At 38.5% G+C, this 25,979-nt stretch overlaps 1 protein-coding gene across 1 annotated transcript in view; it reads right to left on the minus strand.

The window, feature by feature from the left end:
- Positions 1-909: 909 nt before the first annotated feature.
- Positions 910-25,979, minus strand: part of GABRA1 (gamma-aminobutyric acid type A receptor subunit alpha1) — a 56,413-nt gene continuing 31,343 nt past the window's right edge. Inside the window, exons 7-10 of the mRNA XM_014567945.2 lie at positions 23,812-23,955; positions 14,052-14,204; positions 8,933-9,135; positions 910-3,735 (exon numbers count right to left, since the gene is read on the minus strand). Of these exons, the coding sequence (XP_014423431.1) occupies positions 3,424-3,735; positions 8,933-9,135; positions 14,052-14,204; positions 23,812-23,955 (812 nt within the window). The 3' untranslated portion in view covers positions 910-3,423. The remainder of the gene's footprint in view (positions 3,736-8,932; positions 9,136-14,051; positions 14,205-23,811; positions 23,956-25,979) is intronic.

Below are 25,979 nucleotides of genomic sequence, written 5' to 3' on the forward strand. Positions count from 1 at the left end.
CTATCTGCCTAAATTGTGGCTATCATGTAATCAAGTCCGATGACTGTTCTTGTTGGTCACAAGAGCTGGATAATGTTAGAAAACTCTTAACAGAAGGTCTTAATGAACAGGTATAATTAAATTCAAACAGATGGTCAGTCATAATGCCAAGTCCATTCTTATTCTGATTTCTTAGATAATTGTTACGGTGAGCCTTGGCATGGATGTAGTTTGATAGCCAAAATAATCACCATCCACTACATTCATTGTCATGAGAGCCAAGAAATCAATGAATGTGATGGTTCAGCTAGTTTACATGGACAGACTAAGTCATTTGGTTGGAGGATTTTAAAAGTATTAATTTTGCTAAGTCCCGAATCTTTTTTTTTTAAGAAGATGCAGGTTTTATTTGTACAAATACAATTTACTTTGTTTTCACCTGGCCACCAGCTGACGTAGAAAGATTTTGCCTCACATGGTCTTGCCTGTAGGAATCAAGTACAGTTTTAGGTCCATCATTGAAATGAGTTTTCCATTGTCTTTCAAATGATGACAAGTATTTTGTACGTTAACTCTGTGATTATAGAAACATGAAGGAATGTGATAGCTCCAGGGGAGCTTTTAAAATCACAATGCTCAGACTCCTTCTGCAAAACCATTAAACCAATCTCCGAGGAGTAGATCAGAAAACAGATTTATTACATTAACAATAGATATGAACAAACTACCATCATATCAGCACTTTGACTCTGCTCTATTTATGTATTCCAAATTTTGAGTTGAAGTGCTCTTGGTAACGCCAGATACCAGGTGTTTAGCAATTCCTTCCTTTGAAAGTGATTAATTAAAAAAATCATAGTTTAAGATCATACTATTGATAGAAAAGAGAGTCAAGCATTCCATTTTGTTATTGAATAATGTTAGCTTTATTATTATAATAGAATACAGTATGACATAAAATTAAGAGCTTCTGCTAAACTCTGTAAAGCAGTACATGCATCTGCCATGAACAACCTCAATTCATGTTGGGTTTTATTGCCACTTCACTGCACTAAGGTGCAATAAACATTCAGTGTCATCTTTTAAAAATTTTTCCTGGGAGTTAACAGGAACTGTCCCCTATAGGAGTGGATCTTTATTTTCAAGGAAGACTTAACTAGGGTTACATGGTTTAGCAAAGCACTGTAGAAAAGCTACATAGAGTAATTTGTCTTTGATAAGTTGTGCAATCAATTTATACAATAGAATTCTGTCCACATGTACTAACAAACTAAGGAATGATAGAAATGCAGTCATTGCATAGCAGAAAGCAGACTAAGAAGAAATATTCACATCTAATAAGCAAAATACAGACCAAATGTGGGCCACGAGGAGTTTGGAAGATAAAATGCTCTTAATAAGCACATTAGGTTAACGCCGAAAAATAACGGGATAAACAGCAACACAGAAGTTAGAGCCATATTTTACTTTATTTTCTATACATGAGACCATAGGATGAGATATCCTTGGTTCAGCCTTTGCTGGCTTAGCTCAGTGAACTTAGGCAGGACCGAATCAAACAATAAAGCACATTTAAAAAGAAAACCAGAGTTTGTTTAGGAAAACACAAACTGTATTTTCCTATGTCATTGGGTAGCAGCTCTTTGAGAAAAACATTGCTCAAAACATGGGTATGGATCCCAAATGTCTTATTTGGTAATTGTGATAACAGGCTTATGTCATGGTATTCTAAATGTGGTTAGACCATAACTCATGGATTCTGGATGCTAACTTTAAAGATCTCTGAAACTCTTACCAGACAAAAGGAGACTTCAAAAATACCTTCCGCATAAATATTTATCTCTAAAACATCTGGGAAGTAATGAAACAGACTAGAATCTTCATAGGGAGTGTTAATTGACCTCTTGTCATTAAAGCCCTTACATAGTATGCCTACAAATATATTGCTACAGTATAAACGAAAAGTAATAATATTACTCAATAAAAGCTATTTCCTGTACATTCTTTCACATATTTTTATATTTAATGCTACATATGGTACAACACTTATTGAAATAGTTGGTATCAGCAAAGATAGCAGTAAATATACAGGTGATTTTCTAGCTCCCACTAATGTTTTTCCATTTTCTTTCTATATTACAAGAGCCTAAAATAGGGAGACATGGCATGACTTGAGCAGGTTGCAACCGATTTACTACTGTACACTGGACAACAGTTTGAATTGCAAGCTGTTCCTACATAAGTGTACTTTATCCCCATATGTTTTAAGTCCCATCAGGCTCCTTCAGGCTGTTCTGGTCTTAAAGGCAGGCTCTAAATGTATTTCCGTAGCATTTAACAACATTCTAACAGCTAAGAGCGGTGAGTCCCACACAATATTTTAAGAACACAGCCTTAAAAAAAGTAAAAAATGTACAATCTCATGCTGGATATTTACATATATAATTTATATATTCTATATTTATTTACTAGTCATAAATTTCAATCTAAAGCTTTTAATGTACTGTTATATAAAATGATACATTCAACAATTCTAGAGCTTGCAAAATATTTTTGCCCCTCTAAAAACATCTTCATAATGAAAATCAGTGATTATTGGACCCATGTGCTATCTGGATATAGACAGGGTGGAAAATAAATCTTTAAATTTTTTTTTTTGGTTTTATTGAGTGTATATTTCTGTTAAAATGATTCCCCATCGAGTCTAGTGGTAAAAGTGTGGATGGTAGCAACGTAGCCTGTTTAAAGGCATTTATCTCCACTGGATTAAATGTGCTCTACAGCGAGGAATTGCACCTTAGCCTATGCAATTTCCATCAATTTTAAAATAGCATTTAACAACAAAATAATGCATTAGGCATTTCTTTTTTAAGGAGAAAGAATGGGGATTTTTAGCTTTGGAAACAAAATGTTAAAGCTATACATCAGTTTAAAATAAACAAATACGTAAGAAGCACATTGTCATTTGTGCAATAAAGACATAGACTTTTTAAAAATTTTTCTTCCTTAAACATTATAATTTATTCTTTTAAACACCTTCACATAAAAATATTTTTGACATATACAGTATCTTTTTTTTTCTAGAATATTTGGAAATATATATCTACAAATGACCTGGAGTTACAGAGTTAAGTTTGATTTTTCTTTTACTTTTTCTCCTATCTTTGGATCTCCTTCCCCCTCCTTTTCATCTCTCTTTCCTTCTGTCTCCTTCTGCCACGATTTTGCTCTCTTGCTCCCTCTCTCAGAATCCTGTCTCTCAGCTGTATGGTCTGCTCTTGGGCTGCCAGACAGGGGTCTGTTGTTCTTATATGAATTATGGAAATAAGGAAACCTTCAAATTCTTCAAGACAGAGGCAATAAAGCAGATGGGAATTACCGTGTTGAGAACAGAAGGCAATTCCCAGTGCAGAGGACCCAACAACGGGATGTGAGTGACAGAACCTACTGATGTGGGCTGGGGGCTTTTAGCTGAGGCTCTCTGTTTAAATATGTAGCCCAGTAGACCAAGTTAAAGATTCCGAATAGGAGCGGGAAGGCTATCCTTGACAGTCGATCAATTTTGCTGACACTGTTAAAGGTTTTCTTCGGTTCTGGTGGTTTTGTTTCCGGCTTGACTTCTTTCGGTTCTATGGTTGCACTTTTAGCAATGGTGGCTAAGCCGGGGTCACCCCTGGCCAAGTTAGGAGTGTAGCTGGTTGCTGTCGGAGCGTAAGTGTTGTTTTTCTTAATGAGGGGATCCTTCACTTTCTTTGGCTGTAGAAGGAAAGAGTAAAAATATTTCGTTTAGTAAATTGTGGGAAGCAAATTCATAAGTTGCTGAGCAGAGTGGCCTTTACTTTGGAACTCAAACATGTGCTTTATGTAAAATCTGAGGGATGTATTTATGACTGCATTTTGGGGATAAATGAAAAACGCAGACACAAACATCTAGTTGTAAGATTGACAAGTTTGCTCTAATGTAACAGCACGATGATCTTGCAGGACATTTGGTCCTTTCAAAAACATCCATAAGATATTTGGTCCATGTCAAAGGTCCTTGAAATTTAGTCCTGTCCCATTTGTCCATAAGCAGGTATTTGGTCCATGCCAAGTGGTTTTGGACAGGACCAGATATCAAGGACCTCCAGCATGGACCAAATGTCTAAATGGACGTTTTAGACAGGACCTAATGTCTGCTAATCCATGGTGATTATAGATAATAATACTGAATCATACACCTGAATGTTGCTGAGATGAGATCTTAAATGTTCTCATCAGAAAAAAGAAATGGTAACTATGTGATGGGATAGAGATGATAGTTAATACTCTGGTGGTAATGAATTCACAATCTATAAATGTATCATATCAATCACATTGTACACCTCAAGCTTGCACAATGTTACATGCCAATTATTATCTCAGTAAAGCTAGGGAAAATGCAGACAGGTATCTTCCAGGATTTCCCATCAAGAGGTGGAGTGTATTTCCCCACTTGTTAAATCTAGACTTGTAGCCTTGGCAGAGTGATGCTGGCCAGCTTAGGGACCCTATCATCAAGAGGCTTTGCAGCCTCGGCCTTTACCCTCTGGAAGCATGCCCCTGCCACATGGGGGGAGCCTGGACGAGACCACAGAGGGACAGGGGCCATATGCAGCGAGCAGTCCAGCCGGCATCAGGACCCAAACCTGTGAGAGAGACCCTTGTGATCTTCCCACCCTGTTGGAGCCTCCAGTTTACTGCAGCGATGTGAGTGAGCCCAGGTCAGACTAATAGAAATGCCACCAGGTTTTTTTCCCAGCCCCAAATGCTTGGTTGTTATTTCAGGTCACTAAGTTTTTGGGTGGTTTGTTTTGCAGTGATACATTACTGAGCCAATTATTATTCGCTGCCTCTCCCCATGTTTCCAGTAGACAAATGACAAGGCAGGGTTAGTCAGGATATCCTGAACTCCTGCTCCATGTTAGCCGCTCACCAATGTGACCTGTGTAGTAGTTGACAACGCCAGCCTTTCGTAAAGGTACAGACATTTCTGAAAAATGAAGTGGGTCGTTTTTTAGAGGTACATGGTCTGACATAGTTACCACTAGTAACTTATGACTACTGAGCACTCACAATGGGGCTAGCCTAATTTGAGATGTGCTGGAAGTATAAAGTACACCTAGGATTTTGAAGACATAGTATGAAAAAAAAGTATAACGTATCTCCTAAATAATGTTTAGCATTGTTTATATGTAAAGATAATGTTTTTAATGTATTGACTAAAGTGCATTATTAAACTTAATTTCACTGGCTTGCACTTTCTAAATAAGGCTACTAGAAAAATTTTAATTATATATACGGCTCACATTTGTGGCTCACTGACATTCCTGCTGGACAGCACTGGTCTAACAGTGTGAGTCTCACTCTTTCATGCACACTAACTCACCAGTTAAAAACTGTTAAAGTGCGAATGTCTTGGGCACAATCTCACACTTTGAATCAGAATTCCTAGGGATGGGAGCCTGATCATGGACGCTGTGAAAAAGCTACACAGAGAATACTGATGAGCAGCTAAACCTGGCCAGCCAGACTCGGCATACTCTGAATAATTTGTATTTTTATTGTATTTTTATTATCAAATCAGAATAAAATATTACTTCCAGAAGAGCTGATGTTTTTCACAAGGTGCTATAGACAGGGATTTTAAGAGGTTAATTTCCTTATTAACCAACTTCATGACCTCTCCACTACCTTTTTTCCTCTCCAAATCCTTAAGCATACATTGATTGCGACCAAAAAATAAAGGAAAAAAGGAAAAAAACCCAGATTTTTTTTTCTAGGATTAGGTCATTAAAAGGAAGGCCACTAACTCCACATTGATGCCCATTTTTAATGAAGGTAGATTTGTTTAAGCCTTATGGGGAGTGACAAATGCTATAATTATCTGTATAAAGTTAAAGTGGGTAAAGTGATTCCCTCTGAATATAGTCCAAATGACTACAAGTCAAAACTTGATATGACTCATTTCAATATAAACAGCCAGATTAAAGTGGTATTATGTCTATTGCCTAGAAAATAAGAGTTTTAATATATTAAAGGATACATTGAAAAGCGTGTATGTCCTTTAGATAAAATATATATGCACTCTGATGTTGAAGAGGATTCTGATCTAACCAAAATTTGTTGAGTGACAGATACCTTGTTTAATGAACTGAAATGAATAATCTGCAAAAGGAAAAAATCTTGGAGAAGAGTTTATATTATTGGTAGATTTCATCTTTCCCACTGCCAACTATCATAATACCCCAATCCTAAAATTTCTCAAGTTGTTATTTTTTGATTTGTTTTTTTGTTTGTTTTGGGGTTTTTTTTTTTCAACATCATGTTGAAAAGCTATTTAGAAATATCTGGCTGGTTTCTCGGGAAATAATAATAGCTTTTTTCACTTGTGAAAATGTTGAACTACCTGTATTCTTTAAGAAGCTGGTATTTCAGGATTTAACCATGTGGGGGTGAATCTTGAGAAGGCTACTGTACACTCACTTGATAATGTGACGACGTATGAGAATCTTCTTTTTATTTTCAAGCTATACGATGTTAGAGACTGAAATCTTAACTCTCCTGAAAACACTCACCTGGTCACAGAAAAAGGACAATTTTTTTATCCTCTCTGAATGATGAAGTGAGACCTGGATCACACTGTGATCACATCCCCTGTAATAAGCAAATCAAACTGGCAGAGCCCTGGGGAAGGTTTTTACAGAGACATAGATAAAATGCAGAAAATATTCTCTTTCTCATTAGGCTGGCAGGTATAGGTATAAATGTATTATATAAATAAATGTATATATAGCTAGACCTTTACCTTTATTTATACATGTGCACTGAATAACATGAGCTGTAGATCGAGATTAAAATATTTTATCTGAGACAGAACACTTGAAAGACGAATAGCAGGTCAGAAAGAGAGAACTAAACTATGAGCTCACCCATGCCTCAGCCCAAATTCTGCGCTTTCCAGACCAAATTCAGTTCCCCTGACAAGTCACTAACAACTGATACTGCTGAGCCACAATCAGAAAGACACTGGCCTCTTGCAGCATGCAAAGGAGGAAGCTAGAAAAGCAACTTTCATCAATATTTGCATTTCATTTTGCATTTGCATATCCCCGATATTTGTGTGTCATTCGTCCTGAAGACCTTTAGTTGAGTATTTCAGGGATTCTAAGATGTGCACTTTTGTCTCAGATCTTTTTTGTTGTTGTTGTTGGGAGGTAATTAGGTCTATTTATTTATTTTAATGGAGGTACTGAGGATTGAACCCCAGACCTCATGCATGCTAAGCACGCGCTCTACCACTGAGCTATACCCTCCCCCTAAGATGTGCACTTTTAAAGCGTCCATATCTATGACTTTGGGCTCTGTCTTACAATTGGTCATGCCTTATGCTCACTCATCTTCAGGTCTGGTGAGCTCTCTCCTTTGAGGCTGCCTTTTCTGTTCTAGAACAAATGGAGGGCCATCAATGGCAAAGGTAAATATTGGACAAAAACTCTATCTTCGCTCCCTCATCCCTCTCTCCAGCTGGTAAATGCAGTCCCTTTGTCTCTTCTCTTCTCTCTACTGAACCTGAGCCAATATCCTTGGTTTGAAAATTCAGAGATTTTCTATGGTGTGCAAGGATATTTCAAGGCAAGGTGAATTTTTAGGACCTGGTTCTCATCCATGTTAGCTGTAATAGGGCCTCCTGTACAGAACCATCTTTGTTTTCACTTGTGCGGGAGATCACTGGGGTGGTCCACTGATTCCTCTGTGTCTGAAAGGTCAATCTCAGGGCTTTTACTTGGCAGCATATTTTCTTTCTTACTTATGCATGTATTAGTGGTACATCTTTTTTGGTGGTGGGGGTAACTAGGTTTATTTATTTACTTACTTATTTTTTTTAATGGAGGCACTGGGGATTGAACTCAGGACCTCGTGCATGCTAAGCGTGCACTCTACCACTGAGCCATACCCTCCCCGCTAGTGGTACATCTTATAACCAGTAACATTTTAGGTTCTACTAAATGTGGTAGATGTTTTCACCACCAAGGATCCTCTTTTCTAGTATATTTGTGAAGCTGTGAGAGGAAAATAATCACTAAATGGGGTTCTTTACTATAGACCTTCTCAGACTTTTTAATATACCGTGACTCTGTGATACAGTATGCAGAATTATTCAGGTGTATTTGACCACAGAACTGTGTTTTCAGGGACCATCTCAAGAGACTAGTATTCTGTGTTTGCTGTAGAGTGATTCTTCTTAGATTACGTCTAGCTGTCTTCTAGATCTCTCTGACTTTGCCCTTCTTCCCATCGTCCAAGGCTCACTTGTATTTTGACATATTTTCCCTTCAAACTTCAGACGTAGAAATATCCTCCCCAACTGTGCTTTAAAATCCACTCTAAACTAAGATGAGGAATTTTCCTATGATTTCTGTGCATTTTAATCCTTAAAGCAAACTGGAAATAGACAGTATGTGTCCCAGTCTTTAGTGAAAACTAGAGGTCATGCATTTTGAAAATTCAGTTCAGTTGAGGCACTAACGTAATAACATGTATGACCAAATTTATTAGGCTCAGAAAACAACCCGAAGACTATGATTTTCAAGCTATAAAAATTATAATGGTGTAATTGCTCCTACTGTAAGGTTTGGTAAAACTGTTCACACATCAACGGAGACCACAGGAAAGCATATTTGAGTAGTAGAGTTTACCTTTGTGTTTCTCCTTCATCTCCTTCCCTCTGCTCTGCACATCTGTCCACTGAAACAATCTCTCTCATTAGCAGTAATGAAATTCTCATAGCACTTAATCATGCATGACGCAAGAAAAAAGTAAACTCTTTAACCTCTCTGCATTCTTCATCCATCCCCCCCAAGTCCAAACATTCCATCCTATAGGTTTAAAAAGACATACTAGTGATGAATCACAGGGATGGTAAAGCATTTACCTTTTCTGGAACCACACTTTTGCCATCCCACGCATAACCTCTCTTGGTGAAATAGTTTACTGTGGCAAACTCTATCAGAGCTGAGAATACAAAGGCATAGCACACTGCGATAAACCAGTCCATAGCCGTGGCGTAAGCCACCTTCGGGAGGGAGTTCCTGGCGCTGATACTCAGAGTTGTCATGGTGAGCACAGTTGTTACTCCTGTAAAGAAAGAAAGTGAATTTGTAGCGTTATCAGGGAGGCCAGCCTACTTGTACAAAGGGAAACCAGCAGTACCATGGACAGAGTGTATTTTCCAGTTCATTCCATTTTGGCCTGGGATGGATGAGTTTTAATTTAACCCCACTATAGTTTGCAGTTCATGGCAGGATTGAGGGGGAGCTTTTGGAGGGGAAAAACTGCCCTGCTATTGAGAAGCTGTTAATCAGATAGTAAACTCTTTTAAATAGGCATCTTGAGCATAGTGTCCTGGATAAGAAAGGAAATAATATTCCTTCACTGTCCCCAACTCTCTGAAATATAAAGCAGAGATCTTCACTGTCCTTGATCCACACATAATCTCTGGATCCTCGGCTCTGTTTAATATTATACCTGTGTACTTGGAATGTATAAACCATAAAACCAATAACTTCTTGATAACTGATCACGATAGATAATTAAATTATCTTTGAGTAATATTTTGTTACATTATTAGCTCTTTGGCTTTTGTACAATTTGTTCCTGATTCTTGAAATAGCTACTCTTTCATAAGAAATTCCTGAAATAAGTTGCATGTGACTTGCTTGAGGTCAGTTAGCTAAGAAGTGGCAAAACCAAATCTGAACATATTTATCTGATTCAAATGTTTGCAATCTTTCTCTTTCTGTTAATGCTGCATCATCTTCTCTATTCTGCGAATCTATCCCTACTGATTAAAATCACCTGATTATATTCAAAGCAATTTTCAAGTCAGTTGCTTTTCTTTTATTTAAATAATTGGTTGGTGTAATAGTTGAGTTGGTTTGTGAATGATATATCCACTGATGTTTATTTAACAAATTAATATTATCAACCTAATATACCATTTAGAATATTTTAAGTTCCTTTGAAGCCATTTGAAAATACATGGAAAACAATTCACAGAAACCCAGTGAGAGGGGCTCAGGTTGCCTAGTGTAGAAAAAATCGTAACTACTTCCAATGACTAGTCCCTCCTTACTTATTAGCTCTCGAGTAAGCAAGTTAACTTCCAGGGACTTCAGTCTCCGTATCCGTAAAAGTGGTGATTTAACATTCATTCTCTTGACTGTCTATGTCATGGCTGAAATTCTAAGGGAGGAAAATTTCTGCACCGTCATTCACGAGATTATTTGAGGATTAAATATAGTAAGTGAAATGCATTTTAAAGATGATAAGCAAATTATAGCTGGAGAAGATTTTGTCATCCCATGTGTCTAGAACTAGATCTATGATGCCCCCTTTTTGATTAATTTTTAGAGAATCAGCAGACCACACAGCTGGTAGGTGGCTAACTTTGCTAAGCTGCTTTAAACCATCCAATATTCCCTAGTTTTCCATGAAGCTCAAGGTAGATGATCTTTGTAACTACATTAGGAAGTGATAGAATTAGGAAGAAACACTGAGACTTGTATTAAATCATATTTTTGATACATGGTCACTGTGGTAGGGAATAGACTGACTCTGAACTTTGGAGGTGTTACAGAAAGTCCTGGGGCATTATCCGTGTTACCTATGGTTTAGGAAATATTGGCTGGAAAATAGCCCCCAAATTTACATTTCAGTGATAACTTGAGCAAAGAGCAAGATAATTAACTGTCAGCATTTGGAGACCAGAGCAACCCAGTTTCAAATCCCAGCTTTCTAAACTGCTGAGTGACTTTGGGAAAATTGCCTCACAATTCTGAGCTTCTGAATTTTTTGTAATTATTTCCTTGTAAGTTAATTTTAATAAGCCTAACTCAGAGGGCTATTGTGAATATTAAATAAAACAATGTAATAAAGCATTCAGCACTTAGCCCGATACTAAAGGCATAGTTAATAACTTATTATGGACAGCTTTAATCCTTTTTGATAAATCCTTGCTAAAGTGAGTTTCATTTTTTTTTACCCAAATTTTGGTTTATGTAGGCAGCTGCTAGCTGTTAAAAGTAATTTGGGAATGGGTATTCTTAAACAAAGGGCATTCATAAATTAAAAACAGTGAAGAATAGCATAAAGAGAGAGGTGTGTCGTGTTTGTGTGTGTGTGTGTGTGTGTGTGTGTGTGTGTGTGTGTGTGTGTGTGTGTGTGTGAGATCTTACAATTCCTGCCATAAGGAAAGGGAAAAAACCCCAAAATGTGTTAAGAATCTATTGAATTCCAAGTACTGACTCTGGCAATTACATATTTTATTGTATTTTCTCACCTCATCTTTTAAATGGCACTATTTTATTTTAATTGGACTCTCAGTTTATGGGCAGCTGAAACTTAGAAAAATGAAGAATGAACCCAAAACTTGGGTCTTTCCAGGAGCAAAATTGCATGACCACACTGCCTCTAAACGAGAGAGAGCCCAGAAGGTCAAGAAGATGACGTTTAAGACCTAAGATGGCTTCAGCTCTGTTGCATTTCAGATGCCATTTAATAAACTGTTATAAGGTACAACTTTGGGTTTTTTTTTTTTTTCCCCTTTTGGTATTTTTTTCTTTAAATCCCCATGACCTTCTCAGGCATCCCTAACAGCTCAGAGAAGTGTGCTGAATGCAGACTGAAAAGAATAGAAATGTGTACTAAATAAATGTTAAGAGGCTAAAGGTCTTGGAACGTTGTATTTGTGATTTTATTGAACTTAAAACATTAGAAATATATAACTTGATACAGGGAACTACTTCCTGCAGTTGAGTTTACAGATAGGTAGTTATGTTCTCCAAAAGGGCATGAGTCGGCTGAGACAGAAGATTGTCGGAAATGCTAAGAGCAAGGTTTTTGACTTCTAAAACATTCCAAAGTGACCTGGAGAATATCCAAAAAGGAAAGATAGGATTTGTTGGGGACAGAGAAGGGAAAGTCAGCACATATTTATTTATTTTTATTGAAGTATAGTCGATTTACAATGTTGTATTAATTTCTGGTGTATAGCATAGTGAAAAGTAAGCGTTTAAAAAAATCGTTTTCACTGTAGGTCTGGGCTCATTCTACAAAAATAAAATATAAAGCATAAAGTAAACATCTTCTGTTTTCTTTTTAAATTTTTTTTCAACTTTGTATTTTGGAGGGAGGCAATTAGGTTTATTTGTTTATTTATTTTATTATTATTTTTTTTAATGGAGGCACTGGGGATTGAACCCAGGACCTTGTGCATGCTAAGCACGCGCTCTACCACTGAGCTATACCCTGCTCCCTTCTTCTATGTTCTTAATTCTTAAAAATTTCTAGTGAATAAAGGGCTCAAACTACACATACGTGAAGAAGTGAACATCTGACAAGAATTGAATCTTCAGTTCTAATAGGTGCCATAAGCACTGGTTAATATTTACAAACTGTGAGGAAGGAAAACAAAAAGTCTGGAAGGAAGTGCTCTCTTGCTCTGCAGCTGGAACCCTTCTTGATTGAGCCGTGTTCTTCGGCTAATGTCACGGCAAAGATTTGGTGGTTTGCAACCCAGAAGCGCCTTGCTAATGAAGTTCAGAAGAAAAGACTTGTTTCTGAGCACTGGCAGCAGAATTGCTTTCCTCTGAGATAACTGATCTTTCATACTTTGCATATTGTTGAAAGGTGATGCCAGAGGGGTCTCTGCCCATGAATAATAACCCTCAGTTTAGATTGCAAGGGTCTTAAGGCTTTTGTTTTGTAGTAAAGAGTTTTAAGGACAGCACGAGCCTAGTAAGATGTTTTCGGAATGACCCTTGATAATTGTACGTTTCACCAATTAAATATGTGGTCGTTATTAACAAATGGATGATGCTGCTCGCAGTCACCCCCTTCCATGCTTTGCCGTGGCCGCAGGGTGGACAGGGGTACATGGTCGTCATTGAACCCACAGATCCAGAGCTGAGAGGCTGAGTCTTACTCCAGACTCCTTCACCTAATAGCTTCTGCCCTCGGGAAGGTTACCCAGTCTCTTGTTCCTTAGCTTTCTTGTCTAAACACAGGGATACTAACAGTACAGAGGCCTTTTTAATATTATATAAGATGATACAGGGTTACTTCCTTCAACAGAGCCTGATACAAACGCCCTTAATAAATGTTCCGCATGATTTTATTGTGATTCAAATCTGAAGCTCCAGAGTATAATCTTCATGAGGGGAGAGGTTTATGCCACATCCCATGCCTGGCACATAGTAGGACCTCACAGTAGATTTCAAAGAAAAAGTCAGCGACTGACTGACTGAATGAATGAATGAATGATGCAGTAAGTGTTTGGTTTTCATCAGTCTGAAGAGTACAGTTAAGTCAGTGTACTACAATACAGGCAGGAAAGACCTCTTTATATGAAATATAAACTTGTAAAATAATAAATTAGGGGGTGAGGTTTCCTAGTAGCAAAAGGTTAGTCCCCTTTAAACAAATTTCCATTAGATTGACTTAAAGTATCTAGGGCATTTAGAGCATTTTAATAGAAAAAAAAATTTGTAACTCTTCAGAAGTGCACACATTCGGTAAAATGAGATACCCTGGTACCAGTATGATGGTCATGGATGAGTTTTTCTACATAAGGAAAAGCCCTGCTTTCATATATGTCAGGAAGTAATTCTGCTGGTATCTTCTCAGATTGTCAAAAAAAAAAAAAAAAAACATACACTGACACATGATTATGCATTCTAAATGTATAATTTAAATATTGATATTTCTGTGTGTGCTTTAATCTATCATGATGCATTTTATGCTTGCTTCATTCCATTTCTCTCCTAAAATATCAAGGCAAATGTTCTTTAATCCTATCTATTAACATGCACTAAAACAGCTTACTATTTGAAGAAAGATTTTTGTTTTTATAATTATGTCGTAATGAGAATAGTAACTCCTTGAACCTATCCATTGGACTAAGTCCAGATGTTAAGGTATAATTATTTTTTTCATTCTACTTGCAATGTCACAGCCCTCCAGACCCTTGCATGCATGTCCTGACTGGCACTTACCAAAGACGGTCCTTGCTGGTACAGACTCTCTGTTGAGCCAGAAGGAAACTTGGGAGAGAATTACCGTCATTATGCAGGGCAGGTATGTTTGAATAACAAAGTAGCCAATCTTTCTCTTCAGGTGGAAATGAGTGGTCATAACAACATACTCTCCTACAGGGGAAAACAGACAGGAAGGTCAGCAATTTGACCTTGAAAAGAAATTGTCTCTGAGTTTTTCCATCAGCAGCAAGAACATGGAGTTTAGACATATCCTTTCTCCATGTGACATCTGGTTCCCGGAGAGAAAAGCTTTTATCCAAGAAAGAAAAGAGATTTAAAGGACACACCAGAATGGCTCTGATGATGACACTGAGGTGCCAGAGATCTCACTGATATTCGTACATCCGAATCCTGGTACCTGATACACTTAAGATACAAAGCTGAGCATCTATTTAGAGATGGGGTTTAATAAGCAATAAGGCATTGCACTAGATCCTGGTGACGTACCCCCAACAGATTGGGAGAGACCGGATCCCCCGTTTGTCCACTGCAGGAAAGATTCAGGCTGTGCAAGTCACAGGAGCTGAGTTCCAGCCCCAGCACTTCCTCTTGGCAGCTGACCTTAGGTAAGTCATTCGGCTTAGCCTGATCTTCCAAATGAAGAGAGTGAGATGGAAGTCTCAAAATTTATTTTGAGGACCACCTTCATCAGAATCACCTGGGAGGTTTCAAAACATGCAATTCTTTGACACACACAAAGTCTTCTTTAAGGTAGGGGCAGGAAAACCCATCTTTGTTGCTAGCTTTTGAACTTGTCTCCATTCCTAGGCCAGTCTGGGACCCAGCGGACTAGCTGGGCACTCTCCATGGTCTTTACATATGCCAAAGTCTGATCTGATTAGGAGGCGCAAAGCAATAAATACACCCAGACTGCAGGAGGTGGCTTTTTTTAAATTGATGTGTATTTTCTCAGTTACAACTCTTAGAAGTTTTTAGCTTTCCTTACTCTGAATATCTACTTAGCTATCTGTGTGTGGGTAGGAAATAGGTGTATTCTTACTAAGAAGAACCTTGCTTCCTTTGATAACCACATTTCCCTATCTTCCTCCTTCCCTTCCACTCCGAACTTCAACCCTCCTCATCCTGTGGTTTACGTCTCAGCCCATGGCCGTCCAGCTTCAGCCCCTGTAACGTGGTTAAAACTGACCATGGTCTCTTATTTTGCAAAAACTGGAACATCTCAGTCTTAAAGACGATCTCAGTCTTCAAGCTGACTACTCATCTTCTTTGCAGCATTAAAAATTAAGCAATGCTGAGGGCCCCGGCCATCTTGATAGCAGTCTCTTGACTCACATTCTCCTTTTCTCTCTCCTTTTCAGTTCCTTTTGCTAACTCACCGGTTGTTTCCATCAGAGAGTACTGAGTTCTTTCAATCTATAGGGCACTCATCTCCATCCTTCTGCAAAGCCAATGTAGAGGTTCCCGGTACAGCTTTCTTCTCCATTTTTTTTCTTGACCCTAATAAGGACTTTTCCTTCTCATCCCTGCTCCTAGGGTCATTTTTATCCAGATAACTGCAGAATCTACATCTTTAAGTGACACTGCTCTGCAAAATCACTGTATTTCCGAATATTCCATAGATACTGATTTTTCATTGATGTCATCAACTCAGTATGTTCAAAAATGATATCACTTAAACTTTTCCCTAAGAAAATAATGACAAGCATAGAGCAGTCCTTCTTTTCTGCTTAGCGTCCATCTCTAAATGAACGGCACTCCCATCTGTCTATTCACCCAGGCTAAAAAATCCAGAATTAATCCTTGAGTGTTAGTGGACTTCCAAAAGAGAGAGAAAGGAATCAGTTGGATCAACACAATTGTAATTTCACCTGTGTGGTATCTCTTAGTCTATCTTATCTTGTGGTCACTGCTCTTAACTTCTCTGTAGTCGTACAAAGTAAATCTACAATCATCTACTGTCTTGTTTGTCTCCAGTCATGTCCTAGCTCCAGTTTTCCCCAAATTTTGAGTTCAGAGGGGTCGTTTCAATGCACATGTAAATAAGCTAAAATACCTTAATGGAGTCACATTATCTACACGAGAGGTTCCCAACCTCAGCACTGCTGACGGGTGTATCAGAACAGGTCATTGTTTGTTGCGGGAGCTGTCTGGTGGAATGTAGGATATTTAGCCACACACCTTGCCTCTTACACACTAGATGCCACTAGCAAACACTCTCCCTTCCCCTCAGTGTGACAGTCAGCAATGTCTCCAGTGTTACATGCTAGCAAGTCAACTCCCTAACCTACATTCAAGACTCTTCACATCAAAGCTCTAATGTGCCTGCCAGTATCATGACTCGTGTCTCACCACACATTTTCACATCTCAGTATCTTGACCAACAGAATTCTCTACTTGACATCTTCTCTAGCTGAATATTTTGTTCATCTATGGATTGGGCTCAGTCCATAGTAGACTAGGAAGACGTGGACTGTAGAGGATGTTTATTAGCTTTGGAAGCAAATGAATTTGGGTTCAAAACCCAGGTATGTTATTTTCCCACTGTGTAGCCTTGAGCAACTCACTTAAACTCTCTGATCTTCAGTTTCCTCATTTATAAAATAGGGACAAGTGTATCATGGGGAGAATAAAGAATAAGGGCTCTACTTGAGATCATGCTACATAAGAGCTTAAAATAAATCTTAGCTCCTTTCTCCATTTTCTTCTTTCATCTCTCCAGTCAGCTGGTAGAAGTATAGGTAGAAGAAATGCCCCTTATACTCTCTACGGTAGGAAATCACCCATACATTAATTTATGCTTTGATGGTTTTTATTGATGATAACACCTGCCATTCACGGATCAATATTAAATAACTTCAAATTTATTTAAAGTTTCTGTTAACATTTATTATAACATCACATGTTTTTTATTTTAGCTTTTTATGTGCTTATATCCCTCCACCAAATCAGCATTAAGAAGAGAGACGCCTCTCTGAGTGTAGCATGGCTTCACATACCCTAAATTTTCAACTCCTGCCTTTGGTGAAAAGGGATGCATGAAGCTTAAGAACACACTCTCCATTTAACACCTGGTAGCGTCTCTTTTTTGAAAAGTAAATAAAATGTCAACTAATTTTTTTTTGGTTTTTGTATATACCTTGGGTAATGTTTCCAAGGTCATCTGAAAGATGATTCAAATTTGAGAAGAATACAAAAAAAAAAAACAAAAAACAATTTCCCAGGAGTCTGCCTTAGATAGATATAGCCAGGGTGCATATCACTTCCCATGAGCAGGCATTATTATTCCTAACCATCCACTCAGCTGTGGCCTGCAAAATGTCACCAGCTCAAAGAGAAACCTCATCTCTCATATAATGCCAGAAAGATGAGTGTCTATATATATCCCATTATCATCTTTTGTTGTCCACAATGTGACATTTGGGGAAGATTCCGCAAAGAATATTATTTTGGAGGAGCTATTATTTGACACTGTATTTGTTTTATAAACCACTTCCTCACTAACAAATCAGAGGAAGCAGAGGAAAACTTCAAATCTTTTGAAGTCATCTTTTTAAATTAAATAAAATCTAAGCTTTGTACAAAATGTTGATGGAAAAAATGTTCACATATTGAGGTATAGGAAAGTCCCTCTGGCTCATACATGATGCTCACTAGCACAGCCTGTCTCGTGGCCTATCCAACGTGCCTTGTACACTGACTTTAACCGGTAAAGAAAGTAAGGTACTTAAAAACCAAAATGGAGTAACTCTGGTTCAGGCATCCAAAATGGATATGGGTGGCCATCATGGATGTGGTTTCAGACGCATTCCTGCATCATTGAGAGCTTGATTTTGCTGACCTTTATCAGACTCCAGGACACCACCAGCGATTCTCAAAACAGTTATCTCCTAGCACCTGCCAGCTGCAAACTTATGGTCTCAAGGTCTCCTCAGGGAACTATACAGCCATTTCAGACCCCAGCCAACCCTTGCTTAACAAGCACCCTTACTTCTTGCCAGCTCCAGTTATGATTTTTGACAAGCAAGTTGTGGAATTTTATGGTTTTTGCCAACATAAGCCTCCTGTATTTTGTAGTCTGGCAGAACACAAGCACTTCTCAGGATCAGACTCTAGTCCACAATGATGCTCAAATAAACCTCTTTCCCTGTTAATAGGTTGTTTATTGATTATTTCCATCAACAGTATTTAAATAAGGAAAAGGTGGCAAAATCAGAATCACACTGTAATAGTTTAAAAATGAAAGAAAAATACAACAAAAAAAAAGTCACCTAAACTGGATTGAAAGAGTATCTCCAGACAGCAAGTGCTTATGTACTAAGCGTGTCAAATTCTTCTCCTTTGATTCAACAGTCTAGAAGAACCGTAATTCAGATATCTTTGCACATCATGTAACCCTGAGGGATGCTTGTAAATTCGAGTAAACACCTGGCTTCACTTTATTTGACTTCAGTTTTCCCATTTTGTTCAGTAAATGACAGTGTTTTGCTTAACTATTTCCTGGGATGCTGTGAGGATAGTGTGGAATGAGAAACGTGAAATTTACTTTAAACATTCCGAGTCACGTGCAGATTTACAGTGCACAGGCAGGAAGGACAGAAATGCATTGTCCCTCTAGCTCTAGAAATCAACCACTCATTTCTTCAACAGAATTGTAGTGGATGTCGATTCCATGTAAAGTAACATTTTCCTTTCGAATATTCTAAATTTTTATGTTTTCTAAGACGCTACCTTTTTTTTTTCCCAAAGGAAGAAGGAATCAAAAATACCATATATTTTAACATCTGCTTCAGAGAATACTGAAATAGAAGTAAGGAAACAGTGGTCATAGTTCTAGACCACTTAACTAACTCTTTGGACTTGTCTCCTCCTCTGAAATATGATTAGGTTGACCAGAAGCCTGTATAAATCTCCTCCCCCCACCCCATCTTCCCCTTCACAAACCTGTTTTCACATTTTATGGTTCTGATTATTTCTCTAGAGATCGTGTACTAGGCTGCAGAAATGGGAGCCCCAAGGCTCCTCTGATGAATGTCAGTCACCACTGTTGCTCCCCGGTCAGTGAAAACACTTGCTTTTTGCTCATTCATTTTGACCCTGCCGGTTCATCCTTAAGTCAACTCAACCAGAGAAGACTGTCTCGAGAAACAGAATCCCACAGTTTCTCTTGGTCATTCATTCTAAGGAGAAACAGCAGTCATTCGCAAAGAGGAGACCTTCTTATTCAGCAAAACTCACCTGTATTTCCTTTGATCAAATCTGTGTATTGACTTAGGTTAATATGACGACTTTCCGTTGCAAGCTCTAAAAAGTATTTTGTATTGTTACATTCTTATCATTTTCTAGCCATGGTATTATTCTTACACCTACTGACTAATTTAATAAATTTGCTTCTAAGTCGTATGTTCTCGCCCTTTAATCACTGTTACAATTTTCATGTGGGCTGTCCTTTAAGAACCATTTAGGAAGCACAATGTGGTATAGCAGAATGAGACGGGGGTCATGCCTGGGGGCTAGTTTAAAACTGATCCTGATACTTCAAGCAGAAACGACTTCTTCCTACATGCCATCACGTAGTTCTCTTCCACTAACTGCATCATTATTATGAATAGTAATCTCTCATATTTGTAACATAACTTTTACATGCCAGATACTCTGCTAAGCAGTTTACACACATTTTTCTATTTCAATTTCACAGTAGCTCATGAAGTAGATCCTCTGATTATCTCCAAATAGTACAAGAGAAAAGACAGAGAAAGGTCACCCTGTTAATAAGGGGTAAAACCAGCGTTCAGAACCTCACAGTGTAGCTCCAGAACCCACCCCTTAAGCTCTGTGCTTTACCACACTGTTGCATTTTCACACACGTCTAGCTTGCCTGGTACTAGTGTGTCATGTGGTTGTGAGTACACTGTCTCTAGCTAGACTACCAAGGTTCGAATCCCAGCTCTGCCACTGCCTGGCTGTGTAACCTTGGGAAAATTATTAAACTTCTCTGGGCCTCAATTATGTCCCATCTGTAAAATGGAGATAATGATAATATGCACATCCTAGGACTATTGTGAGGATTAAAACAATACAGCGCACGTTAGCTACTTACATCACTCAACCATGAGCTTCCTGAGGGCAGGAATCATGCATCCTTCATCTGTCCTCTTCAGGCCCAATCACAGTGTCAAACACCGTAAATAAGCAAATGGTTGAAGGAATAAGTGAATAAATGAATGAATAACAGAGAATTGCATCCAATTTGAAAACTGAGTAGATTCATTCTTCTGTGTCCCTGTAACAGGTTTGCTTTGCTGGGTAACTAAGTGTCCTTCAAGCTAAGTCTCCAACTCATGTTCTTCCCCCAGAACTGATGGCAGAGTCCAGTGAAGGGACTGTCCATCTGATGTGTTTGCACATAATTAAAAAACCAAAGTGTTGGACGGGGCCGCCTATTTTCCCTCCCCTGGCACTGACGTGATCTAGAGGCATTTGACCTGAGAGAGGTCATTGGCAGTGTGTGTGAGTGTTGTGTTCACATGTGTGTTGGTTGCAGGCAAGTGGGGAAACACTTTCTAACCTTCTAGTCTGAATTGCTTCTCTCCCCACAGAGAATTTTAAGGAGGTGCTTCGTGTCTGATTATTCTCAATGTGTGTGCTCATCCCTGCCGCCATTCCTCGTCTGGTAGAAACAGGGAGGTAATAGTACTCAGTGTCATTTATCTTAATGTTTTCAGGGCTCCAAAAGGAGATGTGAAATACGGGATTGAAGACTTTGCAAAAGATCTTTGTTTCTTCCCATAGAAACCAAGGTGGATTTTTGATGAGCTAAGGTGGGCCCAGAGGAAGTGTAGTTCAAGTGTTTTATTGTGGAGTTGAAAACATACATCAAATTGAGCTCCCACATTTGAGAATTTGCTCATTATTTCCCTCACCTCTCCCCATATCTTTTATGGGAATGACAAGGAAAAGCTCTTGTTTTGTACAAATTCACTGCTCTGGGCTGGAATGATGACTTTTAATGGACCAGCCAGCTTGGAGGTGGCGGGTTGGACCCCTCTCTTTCACCTTTGCCCTTTTGTGGCTGTGTACGTTTTCTGAGTAACAAGAGTGTAGGTAGGCTGAATCCTTAGGAAACCAGAGGTGGGGAAGGTCTCCAAGTTCATCAGACCAAGTCACTGATTTTGCAGACATGGGAACTGGAACATAAAGAGGAATGCAGGGATATGTCAAGGTCACTAGCGCTGGACGAGAATGGAAGTACTCTTCCCGCCCAGCAGCCTTCGTAGCTTGCATTTCCTTCTGTTACTGCATGATGCTACCACGCTTGAATTACCGCTTCCCTGACACCCTCCAACGTCCATTCTAATGACAGTGGAGGGAGAACTTCTTGAGGAAAATTTCTATGTCTATTATTCTGAATGCTCTGGGCTTAGAATAGTAAGTATTTGGCTCCCAACAAATACAGATTATCAAAATGAAAGTCAACCCTTGCAGCAATCCTTTTCTTGATTATCATAGGCTGGATTCATTTATTTTTTTATTCATTAATTCCAAGTGTTTATTTAGTGCCTCCTCTGTTTCAGCGACTATAGTAAATCATAGGCATACAGAAGACAGACACGGACTTGCCCTCACAAAAATGTTAATCACAGCACTTACCACCCATTTTGATAATTATAGTTTATGTGTTTGTCTTCACTTAGACTTTAGATTTTATAAATGCAAGGTATCTCCCTTGTCTATCATTGACGCTAGTGGCTTGGGACAATATCCAGTTAATAGTAGCGTTCAATTTTTAAAAAGTAAACACTGCTCATCTTTGTATCTTTTCCAACATAAATTGTGAGGAGGAAAAATTTTCAGGATTTTCCATGTTCTAGGATATTTTTCAGGACAGTAACAAAAACTACTTCATACCATTTTAAGGATCTACTGCATAACACTTTGTTCAGTGTTCTATATGCTCCCATCTTTAATGCAAAATTATATACTCCCCATTCTTAGAAGAGAACACCGTTTCTAATTGGATAAGTGACTTTCCCAAAGTCATAAGGCTTCTAAGACGCAGGACTAGGACTTGAGTCCACATTGCTTTCTCACTGCAAAGCCTGAGATCTTTCTACCATACCAGGGTGCATTTCTAAAGTAGGCCAAGCTGAGAAACAATCTTTTCCATTTTTCACGATAAGAAATAAAATATTTCAACTTCTAGGGTAGCCATGGATGCTATAAAGTAAGGAAAAGGCAGATCCTGTTAAGCAGCAATTATCCAATAGTCAGAGTAAGATATATTGACCTATGACTTGAATTTAGAATAATCAGATTAGAATGATCATGGTCCTAATTATAAAGTTTGAAATCTAAGGAAGAAATTTTTCTGAGAAGAAGAGGAATTCTGTCCTTATTGATCACTAAATTGCCTTTTTCTTTTTAGAAATTACAAATCATACTGAACAAACTAATTAAAAAATTTAAAGACAGCCATAAAATTCTTGACCCTTGCTAAGCTTTCAGTAACTGAACATAATTAAAAATACTGGGATCGAGAGGCTAAGCTTTCCTAATTGTTAGAATCCAAATTTTACTTATAATTATCTGGCCCTGTGATCACATTTCAGTTAGTCACAACGGGATACTCTCACAACTAAATGTATCTTATTTCTTGAAACAACTTCAAAAGTTTAAAATTTGGGGTCCAGCTGCTTGATAGTATCTAATCTAGTTCTGAGTGTTTCATTGGTAAAACAGTTACAACACCAAGAAGGATGGTGGTCCATCTACTTTTCTTCTGGTATGTGTATATATATACATATATATTTTTTAATTGATGTATAGTCAGTTTGCAATGTTGTGTCAATTTCTGGTGTACAGCATAATGCTTCAGTCATACATGAACATACACATGTTTGTTTTCATATTCTTTTTCACCATAGATTACTACAAGATATTGAACATTGTTCCCTGTGCTATACATTATGAACTTGTTGTTTATCTATTTTATGTGTAATAGTATCTGCAAATCTCGAACTCCTAATTTATCCCTTCCCATCCCCTTCCCCCAGTAACCATAAGATTGTTTACTATGTCTGCCAGTCTGTTTCTGTTTTGTAGATGAGTTCCTAGTGTCCTTATTTTTTTTTTTTATTCCACATGTGACTGATATCATATGGTATTTTTCTTTCTCTTTCTGGCTTACTTCACTTAGAATGACAAGGTTGTCATTCCATCTACTTTTAATTCCAAAATAGAGTGATCAGTGTAGGTTTTAGTGGTGGAAGATCCCTGGCTAGAGTTACAAGTGAATTTGTAGGGGGAAAAAAGGCTTTTGGGCATCTTACATGTAACGATTGCTGCTAAAAATTTACCAAGTTTCATTGAATCATGACAATAAATGGGGCCTAGACGATGTTAATAGCTAACATTTATTAAAAGCTCTTTATGTGCCAGGAAGTGCGATAATAACCTACCTCTTCCTCTCCAAGGGTTCATGTAGCTAAATACAGCGCTACCCTGATCACAATAGAATAGAACCTTTATTTTGTAAACAAGCAGACAAGCAAAAACTCAGAGACCAGAAAGCATTAAATGGAAAATTCAAGGTCACAGGTCTACGGAGTTTCCACTAGTTCCCAGCCCAGCTGTGCCCCAGTTCAGTGCAGTTTTGACTCTCTCCACTTGTGTTATGGAAGGACTTAACTGAATTTGCACATTCTTACAAAAACTTTTCCAACTCCTTCTTCCATATCTAAAGTAACCAAACAGCACTTACCTGTGCTAGACTGGACAATTCCAGAGTCTACCGTTTGCCCAAGAAGGTCATACTGGTTTAGGCGCGACCCATCCTCTGCTACGACCACGGAGCGTGCTGGTTCTCGGGTCCACTCGTAAACGACTTCCGCCCTCGTGTAAGCGTCTAGAGGGAAAGAATGGAAAGAAGTCCATGTCTTTTGCCACTTTGCTCTCCCCAGTTAGTTGATGTGTTCTGTCAGCTTCATCCTTCCTGGCACCTGGTCCCGGGGGTCAGCCTAGGAAAGGGCAGCCCACGTCGCTTCATGTAGGAAAGCTACAACACATTTTCCTCACTCATTCAGTTATCTGTTCATGCATAACAAATGGTTATGAAGCAACTGCAAAGGACAGCGTGCCTTGCTGAAGACACAGGCGTGAAGATAACAAGCACCTGATCTTGTGGAACATGCATTTCAGCAGTGGGGACAGAAACAGAGGTGCTAACGCATCCGTAATCCCAGGGAGTGTTAAATGCAGTAAAGCTGTACACAGCAGGTATAGGGACGGAGAATGAAGGGGATGGGACCTAGTCTAGTTAGGGACTCAGAGAGGGTTACCGAGGAACTGCCATTTATACAGATGCATGACTGAAACCTACGAGCGAGCCAGTTAAGTCTTGGGGCAGAGTACGCTGATGGGTGAGCTAACAAGTTCCTTCCTCCGGAGCGGGTAAAAGCTTGATGTGTTTCAGGAAGAACAGGAAGACCCGTGGGGCCAGAATGAAGACTTGAAATGAGGTTAGAGGTGGTAGCTTGGGACCAGCATCTGTCAGGCCAGGGGAAGGTCATTGATAAATGTGATAACACCTGACATTTTTCTGAGCATCCATTTTTAACGGAAGTCTGATTTTACTTCCTTTTTTAACTTAATTATCCTTCTCATAGGAGGAGGTGAGCCACACAGCTCCCTTTACACTTCCCAGTCATTCTCACTTGTCACGTCACATTTTAACCTCGTTGTCCTCCTGACAGGAAGGTTTGGTCATAATCCTGATCTTTAACTCAGGAAGGTTGGAGGAGGAGATGTACAAAGTAAGAGAGGAGAAGAAGGTGAAAGAGAAGGAATTTGATAGCTTGTCTGATTTCCAGTCATGGAATACCCACTCCACTTAGCTTATAATCATGGTCCCATATTCTCCTCCTTTTCGCTGTAGAGAGACATTAAACATTCAAGGAATATCACATTAGGAAAAAAAAAACTGTTTCCAGGGCTCTTGAGTAGAAGATATGACAGCGAAAGTGGGTTTTACTGTGAAAGCTTTACCCCCACCCCGACCAACTTCCCCATTAGGGACTGTGGGCACAGTGCCGAGGGCCTACACTGCTTTTAGGAGACACAAACATGTACAGCCAAAAGAAAAAAAAATGAATATGATCCAACTTGGATTCTATTCACCTTTACATTAACATAGTCATAAAGTATAAAAATAGAAAATAAAAATTGAAATACATTTTTAATATATATTTTTGGAGGAACAGCCCACAAAGGCAAAAGTCCCTAGGGTTCATAAAAGTCATAATGTGTCCCTGCTTGACACAACCCCCCCCCCCCCACCTCATAGTAACCTGGCTTGGGTATTTTGTCCAAATCTGTATTTGTCCTTGCTAAAATATTCTTGTGATGTCCAATAATGGTGGACTTTTTACACAAACACAAAGCTGCCTAAAATAAGATGTGAGCCTTGGCCCCTTATTCTCCAAACTAAATTCTTTTCAGCATGACCACTTGTGTCTGGGTGAGTGATGCGGAAAAATGTGGTCAGAATTCCCTAGATTTTTATGTGGGTGTCCAGTCTGCTATGGCATCATTTCTGAACCAACTTACAATCAGATACCTTTTTAAATAATTTTTTCAGAAGTTTGAGAGAATATACTGGGAATTAATTTAGTGGCTACTGCTTCTTTTAGAAACACTTAAGAGTGACAGTGGATAATTCTGGAGTTTATCTTCATTGCCTTTTTTTTTTTAAGATTGTGGTGGTCCTTATTGACTTTTTTTTTAACTCCACTCGTCTTTTATTAATTGATTTATTGTTTATTAGTTTATTTTCAGTTTTATTGAAGTATAATTGGCAAATACAATTGTAAGATATTTAAAGAATACAACGTGAGGGTTTATTATATGTATACGTTGTGAAGGGGTTTCTCC

Source organism: Camelus ferus, chromosome 22 (genome assembly GCF_009834535.1).
Source record: "Camelus ferus isolate YT-003-E chromosome 22, BCGSAC_Cfer_1.0, whole genome shotgun sequence".
Taxonomy (NCBI): domain Eukaryota; kingdom Metazoa; phylum Chordata; class Mammalia; order Artiodactyla; family Camelidae; genus Camelus; species Camelus ferus.